We start from the raw sequence: 19,027 nt of genomic DNA on the forward strand, positions 1-19,027 counted from the left end.
GCTTCAGTCATTGCAGCTTGTAGACTCAATAGTTGCAGTTCATGTGCTCTAGAGCATGGGCTCAGTAGTTGTAGCGCTCCAGCTTAGTTACTCTGCATCTTGTGGGATCTTCCTGGACCAGGGATTGAATGCATGTCCCCTCCATTGGCAGGCAGATTCTTAACCACTGGATCACCAGGGAAGTCCTAGCAGCTCAAGTGTTTGGAGTAGAGAGGGTAGAAATAGTGTTATCAATAGAGGTAGACAGGGATCAAGCTGTCTAGGACTTTGTAGGCTGGGGAGAGGAGTTTGGATATTTCTGACTTCTCTGGAAAACCTATAAAAAGTTTTAAAAAGGGAAGAGACATGATCTGACATGTTTTAGAAAAATCTCTCTAGCTGCCATGTAGAGAATGGATTCAGTGGAGCCAGAGTGGAATCAGAAAGACCAGTTGGAGGCTTTTATGGTAGTCCAGGTAAGAGTCAGCTTAGGAGGAGGATGGCCACAGTGGAGGCAGTGAGAAGATGTTTGGGAGAAAGGTGAGCAAGGGTAAAAAAAAAAAAAGTACCTCTATTTTTTGATTTGGTGACCTGATTCAATGGTAGTGTCAATAATTGAGATGTGGAAGACAGGAGGAGATGGAGGGGATGTGGGTGTTAAAGGGGGAAGGTAATGTTTCAAGGAACAGGAGGAGAATCATGTCAGATGCTGCTGAGGTTTTTGCAGTTTTTGGCCAAGTGCTTGACATGCTTTCTGTTGGTTTCATGTTTTTTCATTTTTTGGGCTTCGCTGGTGGGTAAGATGGAAAGGAATCTGCTTGCATTGCAAGAGACCCGGGTTTGATCCCTGGGTTGGGAAGATCCCCTGGGAGAAAGAAAAGGCTACCCACGCCAGTATTCTTGCCTAGAGAATTTCATGGCCAGAGGAGCCTGGTGGGCTACAGCCATGGGATCACAAAGACTTGGACATGACTGAGCGACTAAAACATACACAATACTTATTAGTCTCTCTTGGCCCTGAAGTCAATGTAAGTGACTTTGGCTTTGTATGCTATGAAAAAGACTACCTCTTATTTCATGATTGAATTCTCACCTTAGTTTTTTGATTGGACTATCTGGATCACTTGGATCTGGACTTCTGTTTTGATTTTCTCTGCCTCAGGAGTACCAGAGCCCTGATCCTAAACCCTAGTCTCTGCAGCTGGCCTCTGAGACCTGCCTAGCACTTACCTTTAGTCTGCTATGAAACCTTGGCCCTTTTTGTTTCCACCCCTTTATTCTTCACCCTCTAACTGAGACCTCTACCTTTCACCCACTATTGGACTTCCTCAGGTTAAATGTTTACTTCTTTAGATTTCCTTTTTTTTTTTTTGATTATTAAAAGAAGGACACAACTGACTTCTGCTTTATATCTGAGTTTGCATAATTCATATCTAACTTGTTTTGTTTCTTACTTAACCACAGTTCTAGGCCCCTGGCCTCAATTTGGAATGACTTGAAGGCTTGCTGGAAGCATTTTTCCAAATTGCTTAATGGTATGCAAAGAGAAGTTCTTTACAGAAGAAGGAAGAAATCTACAAGTGTTTTTTAAATATGATAGGCATCAGGGAAACAAAGATGACTCAAATGTAGCCTCTGCCTTTAAGGAACTATGTTTTTAAGTATAGTCGTACCAGGTGGTATTTATAGCTAGTTGCAGTGAAAACCATTTTGAGTTTCTGTGTCCCATATACTCCATTTTCATGGGAACCCCATGCTTAAAAACACTGCTATTAAAGCATTTTAGAAACAGAACTCCAGCTAAAGTATGGACAACCCTAGTTCTTATAATAAAGATTGGTGAGAGGTTATATGCCTGTTTTCCATAATTATTCCTTTTTACTTAACCTTGATTAATTGAAACATATGCATGTTTTTCCCCATGGAAGGGGCATATTGGAAATATTTAAATTCGTATGGTCATGCTGTGCTTTTCACAGATGATTGGAATGCTGCCCAGGCACAAACCATGTCATCCTTCCCCCAAACAATTTGTCAGCTGTTTATCCTAGCATAATTTGTTTTTCATGGTCAGCAGAAGTGACAGTACTAAAATGTTTTATAGGGAAATAAAAATAGAGTGATAGCTCTGATTTTTTAAAAAATATCCTCTTTTTCCTCCCAGATCACTCTTTGATATAAAAGGTATCTTACCCTTTGCTTCAAATGTAGGCTATTTTTAACACTGGGAAAACAGGAAAGATTTTTAAAACTAGAATCTTGTTTTTTGAAACTGAAAACATACTGTGAATTTCAGGAAGATAGGTTATACTGACATGCAGTAGAATTTCATGGATTCATTATTAGGACATAGGCTATATGCACATAACCTTCATCCTTTATAGGAGCTTGTGGCTAAGAAATTTAATCACTGTCCATTCAGGCTGAATTTGGGCTGAAGCCTGGAATTGTTTGAGAAAGAGATCATTCCATGTGCCCGATTACTAAGCATTTAGAATGAAAGGAACACTGAGAACATGCCAAGAGAGCTTGTGCCATTGGAAATTACCTTTCTATGAGACAGAATTTATCTCAGGACCATAAGATGAGATTTGTTAGAACTTTAGACATATTAATTTTTGATATTATGAAAGTCTCAGAAGATACATATTTAAAAGTTCTTTAAAAGTCTAACTGTTGATTGGTTAGCTAGACTGTTATAGAGTTTGGCTTGGGTGTTAGAATTTCCTTCATCTCATGTGAACACTCTTCTTTAGAGGTAGTATAGTAAATGATTCATTGCTCTTGTGAAAATCCTTTCCAAGATTTTCATTTATAATTGTGCTTTAGACAGCAGGGAAGTAAAACTGTGACCTTTGAATTCTGCATTGCTCATCAAGATTTATTTAGGAATTGTAAGATGATAAGCTGATTGATGATCCTCTTCAATAACAATTATGGGCAATTGTTCAAAAACATACAAGCCACCTTTGCTGTCCACCTATTTATAGTTTGCTAGAGGGCTGGGATTCCATAACAGGACTGGCTTACCTTGTTGCTATGAAGACTCAGCTTATGACAGTATAATCCTGTAGCTGTGAATTGTGAATTGTGGTTATGGTTGCTGTGTTTTACTAATAAGAAAGTAGGATATGTGGTGTGACAATTATCACTGTACTATTGGAGATGAGGGGGACATAGACCTATGCGTCTCTGGACCTGGGTAGAGGGTGGACTACTGGTAGCTCCCATCTGACAATTTAGGTTAGGTTTTCCCTGAGTTTTCCATCCTATCGGATGAATTATTTCCCAGGAAGCTCTTTGAGACTCATAGAAATGGGAATTTTGTGGTTTCTGCCCCTTTTGTCTTTCTGATATGCTGGACATACCTGAATCCCAGTGATGGATGCAGTTGAGACCCAACTTGACATTCCTGCTATGGTTACTATTAGGTCATTTAGGATCACTGTGTGTGTGTGTGTGTGTGTGTGTGTGTGTGGTATATTGTGGTAAAAATAATAGTATTTGTAGGGTTTAACTAGTGAGAATACATACAGAAATGGTTTTTAAAGATGTAAAATGACTCAACAAAATGATAAATCCCCACTCTCACCTGTTGAATTTCACATACTCCCACCACCATCAGTTCTACCTGTTTGTGTCCTCCATCAATACTCATTATTCTGTTTCCTTTTGATTCCTATGGGATGAACTAGCATGATCCTTTCTAGTGCTTCCTATCCCCTCTTCCTTAAGACATAGCCTCAGCCCTTGTCCCTTCTTGCTTCTGCATCATCAGCTTTCCCTCAAGGCTGGATTAATAGCCTGGGAACATGCTGTTAGTTTACCCACTTTCATAAAACTTCCCCTCATAACCCTCTCCAGATGGCCTTTTACTTCTGTCTTCTCCTTTACAACACAACTTAAACGATTTGTCCACAACCAGTCTCCACTTCCTCTCCTCCTAGTCATTCTAAAATCTATTCCCATCAGATTTGCACCCAACCCACTCCACTCCAACAGTCCTTTTCAACATCCTGAAGGACCCTCAAATTGCCTGATTTTATGATTTGTTCTTAGTTCTCATCTTATGACATGTTGACAGTATTTGATGGAGTGAAAGGGCTCCTTTCATGAAATACTTTCTTTTTTATGGCTTTGAGTCACCTCTCTTTCAGGATTTTCCTTTTTTTTTTTTTTTAATCCCCCATCATGTTGACCACTCGTGCTTATTCTCCATTTGCTGACCTCTAAATATTGCAACATACAGGGCCCACTGCTCTGACCTGTTCCTTGTCTGTCTCTCATTTACTGACCTAGTGATCTTATGCACTTGCCTAACTTTAATTCCAAATACATATATCTATATCATCTATCTTGGACTTATCTAGCTTAGACTTCTCCTTAGATGAAAGATTCACATATCCAGCCCCAACGCATTTTTGTGCTGAATAAAAGAAGCCACCATTTCCTCAAGCACTTGACTGCCATCTTCTGGAAAAATTTCAGGATAGATCCACACTTATCAGATAAGACAATGAGAATTGTGTGTCTTTCAGCTGCATGGTTCTCAACCATTGGTGGTGGTTCTGTTTGTCCACATGGGTGATGTGTAGTAAGCATCACAAGCTTAATAGGTCCCCAACTGAAGTTTTACGTTTTATTTTGTTATAGTTGATTAACAATGTTGTATTCGTTTCAGGTGTTCAGCAAAGTGATCTGGTTAGACATATACATATATTCATCCTTTTTTAAGATTCTTTTCTGATATAGGTTATCACGGAATGCTGAGTAGAGTTCCCTGTGCTATATAGTAGATTTTTTTTGATTATGTATCTTATATATAGTGGTGTGTGTATGTTCATCCCAAGTTTCTGACTTGTTCCTCACCGCCCCCCCGTCAACTCCCATATTTCCCCTTTGGTAACCATACGTATGTTTTCAATATCTGTGGGTCTGTTTTTGTTTCATAGATAAGTTCATTTGTATCTTTTTAAAACTTAGATTCCACATATGAGCGATATATGATATTTGTTTTTCTCTGACTTACTTCACTTAGTATAATAATCTCTAGGTCTATCTATGTTGCTGCAAATGGCATTATTTCTTTCTTTTTTATGGCTGAGTTATATTCCATTGTATATATGCACCACATCTTTTTTTATCCATTCCTCTGTTGATGGACATTTACGTTACTTCCATGGCTCAGCTATTGTAAACAGTACTGTTACAAACATTGGGGGCATTTATCTTTTCAAATTGTGTTTTTTTTTCCTGGATATATACCCCAGGAGTAGGATTTCTGGATCATATGGCAGCTATTTTTAGATTTTTTAAGGCATCTCCATACTGTTCTTCTCCACAGTAGTTATACCAATTTATAATCCCACCAACAGTGTAGGAGGGTTCTTTTTCTCCACACCCTATCCATCTTTTTATTGTTTGTAGATTTTTTTGATGATGACCATTCTGACTGGTGATGGACATGAAAGTGGCGTGCTGCAGTCCATGGGGTCTCAAAGAGTTGGACATGACTGAGTGACTGAACTGACTGATTCTGACTGGTGTGTGGAGACACCTCATTGTAGTTGTGATTTGCATTTCTCTGATAATTAGTGATGTTGAGCATGTTTTCATGTGCTTTTTGACCATCTGAATATCTTCTTTGGAGAAATGTCTGTGAAAATCTTCCCATTTTTTGACTGAGTTGCCAAACTGAATTCTTGATTCCCAACCTCATCTTCCATACATCTTCCTTTCTTTCAGTCTTTCTATTTCAAAATTCTTCCAATTGCTGAAGTCAACCTCCTTAAAGTCATTCTTAACTTCTTTCTTTCTCTCATACCCCTCCTTTAATCCATCAGCAAATACTTTTGGGTTTTCCTTCAAAATTCATTAGAATATAACCACTTCTCAGCACTGTTTATAATAGCCAGGACATGGAAGCAACCTAGATGCCCATCAGCAGATGAATGGATAAGAAAGCTGTGATACATATACACAATAGAGTATTACTCAGCCATTAAAAAGAATACATTTGAATCAGTTCTAATGAGGTGGATGAAACTGGAGCCCATTATACAGGGTGAAGTATGCTAGAAAGAAAAACACCAACACAGTATACTAACACATATATATGGAATTTAGAAAGATGGTAATGATAACCCTGTATGCAAGACCTCAAGAGAGACACAGATGTATTGAACAGTCTTTGGGACTCTGTGGGAGAAGGTGAGGGCGGGATGATAGGGGAGAATGGCATTGAAACATGTAAATTATCATATGTGAAACGAAGCACCAGTCCAGGTTCGATGCATGATGCAGGATGCTCGGGGCTGGTGCACTGGGATGACCCAGAGGGATGGGATGGGGAGGGAGTTGGGAGGGGTGTTCAGGATGGGGAACACATGTACACCCATGGCGAATTCATGTCAATGTATGGCAAAACCAATACAATGTTAAAAAAAAAATAAAATAGCTACTCTGGAAAAAAAAAAAAAAAAGAATATAACCACTTCTCAGCACTCCCACTGCTCCCACCCAGGTCTCACCTCCAGGTGAGATAATAATCCCACCTTTATTATTCTAGTAGCCAGCTACTTCTCTTATGCCTCATTGTCTGTTCTCAACACAGCAGTACAGTTCTTTATTTAAAACCTAGGTCACATCATGTTTCCCTTCTATCCAAAACGCTTCAAGTGCTTTCACATTCATTTAGGGTAAAATCAAAGTCCTTAAAATGGCCCACAGGTCCTACATCGTCTGGGTCTGTACCACAGCTCTGACCTCATCTGCTGCCTCTCCCCCGTGTTCTGTGCTCCAGGCACGCTGGCCTCCTTGCTTTTCCTCCAATATGCCAAGTGTAGTCTGCATCAGTCAGTCTACCGGTATCCTCTTATGTAAAGCATGGCTTCTTGAGTCTTTGCTCAAATGTCAGTTTATCATATCAGAGAAGTAGTCTTTGATTGCACATAACAAAGCAACCTCCCTTCTCCAGTGTTTAACATCCCCCTTATTCAATTTTCTCCATAGCACTTACCTGGCACACACACATTGTTTACTGTTTTACTTCACTAGAATTTAAGCTTCATGAGGCTAGAGACTTTTTTTTCTTCACTTTACTATATGCCAGCTTTCTAAAATAGTGCCTGAGAAGTTGTAGGAGCTCAATAAATATTTCTTAAATAAATAAATACTGAAATCCCTAAATCTCTTTGTGGGACCCTATATCTAACAAGATACAGAGGTTGGAGATGGTATTGCACAATTACAGTCTCTGAATTCCAAGATATAAGCATTTTCAGAAGTCCAGGAGTAAATTTAAATCTAATTTGAAAATTGCATTGATTTTACAACTTTCTGGAAGGGTCTTAGTTTCTTAAAGAGAAAGCAAGTAAGCGCCATCTAGTGGCAACAAGTGTGTTGGGCTTCCCTCGTGGCTCAGCTGGGAACACATTTCTGTTACTTGAATTATTGACTAGCAATGACATCGAAAATGTAGCCCTTGATCCAGAGCTTTTTTAAAAAAAATTATATGAACATAATAATTATGTTAGCTGGAAGTTCTCAGATTTGAATTTTCCACAGGCTATGTTGAACTGAATAGTTCTTCTGTCTCCTTGCTATGAGAAAGTACCATTCTGTTTCTTCTAAATAATTTTTTGACTCACGTTTGCTTTTTTTTTTTTTTTAAGTTTTGTTTTTCAGAATCTGGCATTCATGGTTCCTCTTTACTTTTTTTATTGTTTTATCCTCTACTTATCCTTAAACTCTTACACTGGTACTGGCCTAGCTGCTGAATGAGTAAATAAAGTCTCTACTTCTAAGAATTTATAATCTTATAAAAATAGCACTTATGGGGGAGGAGCCAAGATGGCGGAGGAGTAGGACGGGGAGACCACTTTCTCTCCTACAAATTCATCAAAAGAATAACTGAACGCAGAGCAAACTTCGCAAAACAACTTCTGATCGCTAGCTGAGGTCATCAGGCGCCCAGAAAAGCAGCCCATTGTCTTCGAAAGGAGGTAGGACAAAATATAAAAGATAAAAAGTGAGACAAAAGAGCTAAGGACGGAGATCCGTCCCGGGAGCTCTTAGGCGGCATTGCTTGGGGTAGGGTCCGGGCCTGAGTGCCCTGAGGACAATCAGAGGGAGCTTCTGTGAGTTGCCAACTTGAACTGTGGGAGACCAGAGGAGAGAGAGTAAATTAACCAGCCCGAACACACTGCCGGCCGTTCGCAGAACAAAGAGACCGAGAGGGTCCAGAGAGGAGCTCGCAGACTGCGGACCGGCCCAGCCCCGCCGGACGCAGGAGGCAGGAGGGAGGGGAAGGGCGCGGCGAGACACAGGGCGCAGGCACCCGGCCGGCGCGGGCGGGGACTGGGGCTGGGGACGCGGAGGGCAGAAGGCGCGCGCACCCGACTGGCGCCAGGGAAACTGAGACTGGGTCCGCGGAGGGGAGGGGGCGCGCCACACCTGGGGAGAGTGAGCCCACCAAGCCCCTGGCTGCCTGGACCGCTCTGACGGGGAAGGCACTGAGAGCGGGCGCAGCTTTTCCTTCCGCGCTTTTGTGGAACACCCGAGGGCTGGAACCTCGCGCAGCGCGGGGCGCGCTCCATATAGAACAGCCGGGAGCCTGAGCAGCGCAGAAGGAGAGAGCAGCGTCAGCCCCTCCTGGCAGCCCCAGCCCATCCCCGCGGCGCAAGCCCCTCCCCGCGGAGCGACGGAACTAGCTACCTGAATAAGAGTCCACCTCCGCCCGCCTGTGTCAGGGTGGAAATGAGGCTCTGAAGAGACCGGCAAACAGAAGCCAAATAAACAAAGGGAACCGCTTCAGAAGGGACTGGTGCAACAGATTAAAATCCCTCTAGGAAACATTGTCTACACCGGAGGAGCCTGTAGATATCGAGAAGCGTAAGCTGGAACGAGGAGCTATCTGAAACTGAGCCGAACCCACACTGACCGCAACAGCTCCAGAGAAACTCCTAGATATAATTTTACTTTTTTCTCTTTTTTTTATTTTTTCAATTTTTTTTCCTTTTTTTCTTTTTTCTTTTTTATTTTTTCTCTTTTATTTTCCTTTAAAATCCCCTATTACTCCCCCATTACTCCTTAACTTTCATTTCCATAGACTTTTACGATTTTTTAATTAGGGGGAAAAAAAAAATTTTTTTTTTCTTTTCTTTTCTTTTTTTTTCTTTTTCTTTCTTTTTTTTCTTTCCTTTTTCTCTTCTATTTTCTATTTTTCTTTTTCTCTTATTTCTTTTAAAGTCCTCTAGTACTCCTCTACTACTCCTTAATTTTCATTTTCAATACACTATAACCTTACAAAAAAAAAAAAAAAGAAGAGAAGCCCTATTTTTAAACCGAAGATTATTCTCTCCCAATCTTGACTCTCTGTTTTCTACCTCAGAACACCTCTATTTCCTCCTTTCCCCTTCTCTTCCCAATCCAATTCTGTGAATCTTTGTAGGTGACTGGGCTACGGAGAACACTCTGGGAACAGACAGCTGCGTAGATCTGTCTCTCTCCTCTTGAGTCCCCCTTTTTCTCCTCCTGTTCATCTCTATCTCCCTCCTCCCTCTCCTCTTCTTCATGTGACTCTGTGAACCTCTCTGGGTGTCCCTAACAGGGGAGAATCTTTTAGCCATTAACCTAGAAGTTTTCTTATCAGGGCTGCATAGTTGGAGAAGTCCTGAGACTACAGGAAGAATTAAACTGAAATCCAGAGGCAGGAGACTTAAGCCCAAAACCTGAGAACACCAGAAAACTCCTGACTACAAGGAACTTTAAGTAATAAGTGACTGTCCAAAAGCCTCCATACCTACACTGAAACCAACCACCACCCAAGAGCCAATAAGTTTTAGAGCAAGACATACCACGCAAATTCTCCAGCAACGCAGGAACATAACCCTGAACATCAACATACAGGCTGCCCAAGGTCACACCTAACACATAGACCCATCTCAAAACTCATTACTGGGCACTCCATTGCTCTCCAAAGAGTAGAAATCAAGTTCCACGCACCAGAACACTGACGCAAGCTTCCCTAACCAGGAAATCTCCACAAGCCAATCGTCTAACCCTACCCACTGGGTTAATCCTCCACAACAAAAAGGAACCACAGACCTCCAGAATACAGAAAGCCCACTCCAGATACAGCAATCTAAACAAGATGAAAAGGCAAAGAAATACCCAACAGGTAAAGGAACATGAAAAATGCCCACCAAGTCAAACAGAAGAGGAGGAGATAGGGAATCTACCTGAAAAAGAATTTAGAATAATGATAATAAAAATGATCCAAAATCTTGAGAACAAAATGGAGTTACAGATAAATAGCCTGGAAACAAAGATTGAAAAGATTCAAGAACTGTTTAATAAAGACCTAGAAAAAATAAAAAAGAGTCAATTACAAATGAATAATGCAATGAATGAGATCAAAAACACTTTGGAGGGAACCAAGAGTAGAATAACGGAGGCAGAAGATAGGATAAGTGAGGTAGAAGATAAAATGGTGGAAATAAATGAAGCAGAGAGGAAAAAAGAAAAAAGGATCAAAAGAAATGAGGACAACCTCAGGGACCTCTGGGACACTGTGAAACGCCCCAACATTCGAATCATAGGAGTTCCAGAAGAAGAAGACAAAAAGAAAGGCCATGAGAAAATACTCGAGGAGATAATAGCTGAAAACTTCCCTAAAATGGGGAAGGAAATAGCCACCCAAGTCCAAGAAACCCAGAGAGTCCCAAACAGGATAAACCCAAGGCGAAACACCCCAAGACACATATTAATCAAATTAACAAAGATCAAACACAAAGAACAAATATTAAAAGCAGCAAGGGAAAAACAACAAATAACACACAAAGGGATTCCCATAAGGATAACAGCTGATCTATCAATAGAAACCCTCCAGGCCAGAAGGGAATGGCAGGACGTACTGAAAGTAATGAAAGAGAATAACCTACAACCTAGATTACTGTATCCAGCAAGGATCTCATTCAGATATGAAGGAGAATTTAAAAGCTTTACAGATAAGCAAAAGCTGAGAGAATTCAGCACCACCAAACCAGCTCTTCAACAAATGCAAAAGGATCTTCTCTAGACAGGAAATGCAGAAAGGTTGTATAAACGTGAACCCAAAACAACAAAGTAAATGGCAACGGGACCACACCTATCAATAATTACCCTAAATGTAAATGGGTTGAATGCCCCAACCAAAAGACAAAGATTGGCTGAATGGATACAAAAACAAGACCCCTATATATGCTGTCTACAAGAGACCCACCTCAAAACAAGAGACACATACAGACTAAAAGTGAAGGGCTGGAAAAAAATATTTCATGCAAACGGAGACCAAAAGAAAGCAGGAGTCGCAATACTCATATCAGATAAAATAGACTTTCAAATAAAGGAAGTGAAAAGAGACAAAGAAGGACACTACATAATGATCAAAGGATCAATCAAAAGAGAAGATATAACAATTATAAATATATATGCACCCAACATAGGAGCACCGCAATATGTACAGCAAACGCTAACAAGTATGAAAGAGGAAATTAATAGTAACACAATAATAGTGGGAGACTTTAATACCCCACTCACAACTATGGATAGATCAACTAAACAGAAAATTAACAAGGAAACACAAACCTTAAAGGACACAATGGACCAGCTAGACCTAATTGATATCTATAGGACATTTCACCCCAAAACAATCAACTTCACCTTTTTCTCAAGTGCACACGGAACATTCTCCAGAATAGATCACATCCTGGGCCATAAATCTTGTCTTGGAAAATTCAAAAAAATTGAAATCATTCCAGTCATCTTTTCTGACCACAGTGCAGTAGGATTAGATCTCAATTACAGGGAAAAAATTGTTAAAACTTCAAACATATGGAGGCTAAATAACACGCTTCTGAATAACCAACAAATCATAGAAGAAATCAAAAAAGAAATCAAAATATGTATAGAAATGAATGAAAATGAAAACACAACAACCCAAAACCTATGGGACACTGTAAAAGCAGTGCTAAGGGGAAGGTTCATAGCATTACAGGCTTACATCAAGAAACAGGGAAAAAACCAATTAAATAACCTAACTCTACACCTAAAGCAATTAGAGAAGGAAGAAATGAAGAACCCCAGAGTTAGCAGAAGGAAAGAAATCTTAAAAATCAGGGCAGAAATAAATGCAAAAGAAACTAAAGAGACCATAGCAAAAATCAACAAAGCTAAAAGCTGGTTTTTTGAAAAAATAAACAAAATTGACAAACCATTAGCAAGACTCATTAAGAAACAAAGAGAGAAAAACCAAATTAACAAAATTAGAAATGAAAATGGAGAGATCACAACAGACAACACTGAAATACAAAGGATCATAAGAGACTACTACCAGCAGCTCTATGCCAATAAAATGGACAACTTGGATGAAATGGACAAATTCTTAGAAAAGTATAACTTTCCAAAACTGAACCAGGAAGAAATAGAAGATCTTAACAGACCCATCACAAGCAAGGAAATCGAAACTGTCATCAAAAATCTTCCAGCAAACAAAAGCCCAGGACCAGATGGCTTCACAGCTGAATTCTACCAAAAATTTAGAGAAGAGCTAACACCTATCTTACTCAAACTCTTCCAGACAATTGCAGAAGAAGGTAAGCTTCCAAACTCATTCTATGAGGCCACCATCACCCTAATTCCAAAACCAGACAAAGATGCCACAAAAAAAGAAAACTACAGGCCAATATCACTGATGAACATAGATGCAAAAATCCTTAACAAAATTCTAGCAAACAGAATCCAACAACATATTAAAAAAATCATACACCATGACCAAGTGGGCTTTATCCCAGGAATGCAAGGATTCTTTAATATCCGCAAATCAATCAATGTAATACACCACATTAACAAATTGAAAGATAAAAACCATATGATTATCTCAATAGATGCAGAGAAAGCCTTTGACAAAATTCAACACTCATTTATGATTAAAACTCTCCAAAAAGCAGGAATAGAAGGAACATACCTCAACATAATAAAAGCTATATATGACAAACCCACAGCAAGCATCACCCTCAATGGTGAAAAATTGAAGGCATTTCCCCTGAAATCAGGAACAAGACAAGGGTGCCCACTCTCACCACTACTATTCAACATAGTGTTGGAAGTGCTGGCCACAGCAATCAGAGCAGAAAAAGAAGTAAAAGGAATCCAGATAGGAAAAGAAGAAGTAAAACTCTCACTGTTTGCAGATGACATGATCCTCTACATAGAAAACCCTAAAGATTCTACCAGAAAATTACTAGAGCTAATCAATGAATATAGTAAAGTTGCAGGATATAAAATTAACACACAGAAATCCCTTGCATTCCTATATACTAACAATGAATAACGATAACCCTATATGTAGAACAGAAAAAGAGACACAGAAACACAGAACAGACTTTTGAACTTTGTGGGAGAATGTGAGGGTGGGATATTTGAAAAGAACAGCATGTATACTATCTATGGTGAAACAGATCACCAGCCCAGGTGGGATGCACGAGACAAGTGCTCGGGCCTGGTGCACTGGGAAGACCCAGAGGAATCGGGTGGAGAGGGAGGTGGGAGGGGGGATCGGGATTGGGAATACATGTAAATCCATGGCTGATTCATATCAATGTATGACAAAACCCACTGGGAAAAAAAAATAATAATAATAAAAATTAAAAAAGAAAAAAAAAATAGCACTTATGTGGGTAAACATGTAAAAGAAGATGCCAAATGATGTGGTGATCTCTTCAGGCCAGACTTCTGAAGCCTGCTGAAGCTTAATTATTGTGTATACTTTCACTGTTGAGGCATAAACCACATCTTATAGTTGTCTACCTATTGGCCTTGTCATGTAGTGGGTGAAGGTTAAATATTTATGGTGGACGGTAGAAAGACTACCAATAATTGTCTCACCTGAGCCCAAGATATCTGGGCCCAAGATATTTAGCCTTAGTCTACATTTGGGGGAGCATTTTTTCAGCTGGCTGTTAGAGAAATTAAACTATTTGTTAAGACTTGTTCCCTTGTAAATTTATAACATTTTTAGGTCTACTAGTATCAGTTCCCTTTTTTTTTTGAGTTGTGTTGCTTATCATTTACTGCATATCTTTGGAAGCAGATATAGAAAGGGATAGTACAATGGTTTTAAGATGCTACTAAAATTTAAAAAATAACTAATTTTCTGTTATATAGTTATTTTAGAGTTTTTCCTTCTGCCTACAGATACTGATTTCTTTTCCCTTAGATTGCAGATAAATAGTTTCTTTGTAATATTCAGTCTTTTTTCTTGAGAAAATGTCTTTTAATTGCAGAAATGGATGTGGTATTTTGAATAGTATATTTTACAGCTAAAATATTCCATATATTATTTCCTTTTAAAGGGTAAAACAAATGTTGTTTCTAAATCTTCTTGCTTTCCGAAGCTGTATTTACATAATTTAGCATATGTGGTTGTTGCTTGGCCACTAAGTCACGTCCGACTCTTTGTGACCCCATGGACTGCGGCACTCCAGGGTTCCCTGTCCTTCACTATCTCCTTGAGTTTGCTCAAACTCACATCCATTGAGTTGGTGATGCCATCCAACCATCTCATCCTTGGTCACTGCCTTTTTGTTCTGTCCTCAGTCTTTTCCAATGAGTCAGTTCTTTGCATCAGGTGGCCAGAGTATTGGAGTTTCAGCCTAAGCATCTGTCCTTCCAGTGAATATTCAGGGTTGATTTCCTTTAGGATTGACTGGTTTGATCTGCTTGCAGTCCAAAGGACTCTCAAGAGTCTTCTCCAGCACCACAGTTCGAAAGGATCAATTTGTTGACGCTCAGCCTTCTTTGTGGTTCAAATCTCACATCTGTACATGACTTCTGGAAAAAGCATAGCTTGGACTATAAGAATCTTCATTGGAAAAATGATGTCTCTGTTTTTTAATATCCTAATCTCTAGGTTTGTCATAGCTTTTCTTCCAGAGAGCAGGCATCTTTTAATTTCATGCCTGCAGTCACCATCTGCAGTGATTTTGGAGTCCAAGAATATAAAATATGTCACTGTTTCCACTTTTTCCCCCATCTATTCACCATGACGTAATGAGACTGGATACCATGACATTCATTTTTTGATTGTTGAGTTTTAATCCAGCTTTTTCACTCTCCTCCTTCACCCTTACCAAGAGGCTCTTTAGTTTCTTTTTTCTTTCTGTCATTGGAGTGGTATCATCTGCATGTCTTAGGTTGTTGATATTTCTTCCAGCAATCTTGATTCCAGCTTGTGAGTCATCCAGCCAGCATTTCGCATGATGTACTCTGCATAGAAGTTAAATAAGCAGGGTGACAATACACAGCCTTGATGTACTCCTTACCCAATTTTGAACCAGTCAGTTGTTTCATGTGAAGTTCTAACCATTTCCATTGCTTCTTGACCTGCATACAGATTTCTCAGGAGACAGGTAAGGTGGTCTGGTATTCCCATGTCTTTAAGAATTCTCCAGTTGTGATTTACACAAAGGTTTTGGCATAGTCAATGAAGCAGAAGTATATGTTTTTCTGGAATCTCCTTCCTTTCTCTGTGATCCAGCAAATGTTACCAATTTGATCTCTGGTTCCTCTGCCTTTTCTAAATCCAGCTTGTACATATGAAAGTTTTCACTTCACATGCTGCTGAAGCCTAGATTGAAGGATTTTGAGCATTACTTTGCTAGCATGTGAAATGAGTGCAATTGTACAGTAGTTTGAACCTTCTTTGGCATTGCCCTTCTTTGGGATTGGAGTGAAAACTGACCTTTTTCGATCCTGTGACCACTGCTGAGTTTTCCACATTTGCTAACATATTGAGTGCAGCACTTTCACAGCATCATCTTTCAGGATTTGAAGTAGCTCAACTGGAATTCTGTCACCTCTACTAGCTTTGTTTGTAGTAATGTTTCTTAAGGTCCATTTGACTTCATACTCCAGGATGTCTGGCTCTAGGTGAGTGACCACACCATCATGGTTTTCCAGGTAATTAAGACCCTTCTTGTATAGTCTTCTGTATAGTTCTATATAGAAGAACTTCTTGCCACCTCTTCTTAGTCTCTTCTGCTTCTGTTAGGTCCATACTGTTTCTGTCCTTTATTGTCCCTATCCTTGCATGAGGTATTCCCTTGATAGCTCCCAACTTTCTTGAAGAGATCTCTAGTCTTTCCCATTCTATTGTTTTCTTTCTTTCTTTTTATTATTTTTTTTTTTTTGCATTGTTCACTTAGGAAGGCTGCCTTATCTCTCCTTGCTATTCTTGGAAACTCAGCATTCATTTGGGTTTATCTTTCCCTTTCTCCCTTGTCTTTTACTTCTCTTCTCCTCTCAGCCATTTCTAAGGCCTCCTCAGACAATCACTTTGCCTCCTTGCATTTCTTTTTCTTGGGGATGGTTTTGGCCACCTCCTCCTTTACAGTTATGACTCTTTGTCCATAGTTCTTCAGGCACTCTGTCTACCAGATCTAATCCCTTGAATCTATTTGTCACCTCCACTGTATAATCATAAGGGATTTGATTTAGGTCATACCTGAATGACCTAGTAGTTTTCACTATTTTCTTCAAATTAAGCCTGAACTTTGTAATAAGGAGTGTGTGGCTGGAGCCACAGTCAGCTCCAGGTCTTGTTTTTGCTGACTGTATAGAGCTTCTCCGTTTTTGGCTGCAAAGAACATAATCAATCTGATTTCAGTATTGACCATCTGGTGATGTCCATGTGAAGAGTTGTCTCCTGTGTTGTTGGAGAGGATGTTTGCTAGGACCAGTGTGTTTTCTTGGCAAAATTCTATTAGCCTTTGCTCTGCTGCATCTTATACTCCAAGGCCAATCTTGCCCTTTACTCCAGGTATCTCTTGACTTCCTACTTTTGCATTCCAGTCCCCTGTGATGAAAAGGACATCTTTTTTTTTTTTTTTTCTGATGCTAGTTCTAGAAGGTCTTGTAGAAGATCTTCATAAAATCGACTTCAGCTTCTTTGGCATTAGTGGTTGGGGCATAGACTTGGGTTACTGTGATGTTGAATGGTTTGCCTTGGAAACAAACCAAGATCATTCTGTTGTTTTTGAGACTGCACCCAAGTACTGCATTTCGGACTCTCTTGTTGACTATAAGGGCTGCTCCATTTCCCCTAAGGGATTCTTTCCCACAGTAGTAGATATAATGGTAATCTGAATTAAATTCGCCCATTTCCGTCCATTTTAGTTCACTGATTCCTAACATGTCAGTGTTCACTCTTGCCACCTCCTCTTCACCGTGTCCACTTTACCTTGGTTCATGGACCTAACGTTCCCAAGGTTTAGCCTCCATCAGGATAAAGTCGTGATACTCAGAAAGGACATGCTAATAGGATTAGTACACAGGCTTTTTGTATGTCCCAGCTCTAATTTCTTTGACAGTTGGTTGCTGTTATTTGTTCTATCATTTGGAGGGCCAAAATTCTCTTTATTTAATAGGCTTTGCAGTTTAAAGACTGCTTGTAGTACTTAATTGCTCATCTGAAAATTAGCAATTTTGCACCATTAGAATTTGTACTCTGTTTAACATTTCTCAAGTGTTAACTGTGCTTTTTAGTTACTACCATGTTCTCTCATTATGATGACTGAAGAGGCAATATTGGATGCTTTGACTTGTATTTAAAGAAGCGTTGTTTGCTTATAATTACTGCAAGAGTACCTGAATTTTAGGTTGTATTAATTTGTCTTTTATAGAATATGCTGAGTTTCTACACTGCAAAGGAAAAAAATTTACAGATTTTGATGAAGTTCGCCATGAGATTGAAGCTGAAACAGATCGAGTAACTGGAATGAATAAAGGCATTTCCTCCATACCCATTAATTTACGAGTCTATTCCCCACATGGTAAGTAAAATAACAAAATTCCAAATTCTTGTCCTCAAAAATTTTTACTATGTATGTTAATGAACATACATTATTTATATAAAATGGCTTTGTTTTCTCTCAAAAAATCTTGGTGTCTATGATTGTGCTTAGGTACTTTAGTAAATGATACAATCCATACAGCTCATAGAATTATTTATGGGAGTCAGGAGGAGATAATTTGTAAAAGAGAATTGAGTACATTATTTTACAAAGTTTTCTTTATGTATATTTTAAACTTTTAGAATTCCAAAGAGGAATGCATGAAAACTTCCATTTTTAGTATCTTCAGCTTTTGCAAAAATCTTAGAGGTGCATGGTACTATGGTTGAGTTTTCTTTAATGAATTTTCTTTCGGTCCTATATATTCTTATTTATTCTCTTCCTGAGGAATCAACTGTGATTTTTTTCTCCTCAGACTGTCAGTAAAAACTTATAAATTAGATAACCAATTCTTGGTGGGTAATACAGAATAGCCTCCAGAATGACTAAGATTTTGGTGGGACAGATTTTCATCTCTAATCTTCTCCCCAGCTCTGTTGCTTTTAAATTGAACCATGAAATGCTCAATTATGACTTCCCAAGAGGACTTGGAGCCAAGTGTATAGAAAGACTTGAAACTTTTGTGTATAGAGAGAACGATAGCTGGGTCAGGCCTGGAGTCACTGACTTAGTAGTTTCCTGGGTTTCCACAATGGGTCTGGCTATGGAGGCTGCACACTAGCTTCATGACTAACTGCTTTCCAATAAGCTAAGCAACTTGTTGCTGTTGTTTAGTCGCTAAGTCGAGTCTGACCCTTTATGACCCCATAGACTGTAGCCCGCCAGACTCCTCTGTCCATGGGATTTTTTAGACAAGAATACTGGAGTGAGTTGCCATTTCCTTCTCCAGGGAATCTTCCCCACCCAAGGGTCGAACCCGTGTCTCCTGCATTGGCAGGCATGTTCCTTACAACTTAGCCACCTGGGAAGCCCAGGCTAAGTGACTAACACTTTGTAAATAATGCATAATGCTTTTAAAAGTAAGGACAAACCTTACTCTGAGAATTTTTACACCATTTGAAGGCAAGTACAAGACAGACAGCATACTCACTTATTGTTCTGTGTTTGAATTATAGGCCCCGAGTTACAAACATGGCAACTCTCTGAGAAAGCTATTA

At 39.4% G+C, this 19,027-nt stretch overlaps 1 protein-coding gene across 7 annotated transcripts in view; it reads left to right on the plus strand.

Annotated features, from left to right (window-relative positions):
• Positions 1-19,027, plus strand: part of DNM3 (dynamin 3) — a 635,765-nt gene that overhangs the window by 158,025 nt on the left and 458,713 nt on the right. For all 7 annotated transcript variants that reach the window (XM_061160332.1, XM_061160330.1, XM_061160334.1 and 4 more), the window contains exon 3: positions 17,700-17,849. In XM_061160332.1, the coding sequence (XP_061016315.1) occupies positions 17,700-17,849 (150 nt within the window). The remainder of the gene's footprint in view (positions 1-17,699; positions 17,850-19,027) is intronic.

Source organism: Dama dama, chromosome 14, assembly GCF_033118175.1.
Source record: "Dama dama isolate Ldn47 chromosome 14, ASM3311817v1, whole genome shotgun sequence".
NCBI classification, from domain to species: Eukaryota; Metazoa; Chordata; class Mammalia; order Artiodactyla; family Cervidae; genus Dama; species Dama dama.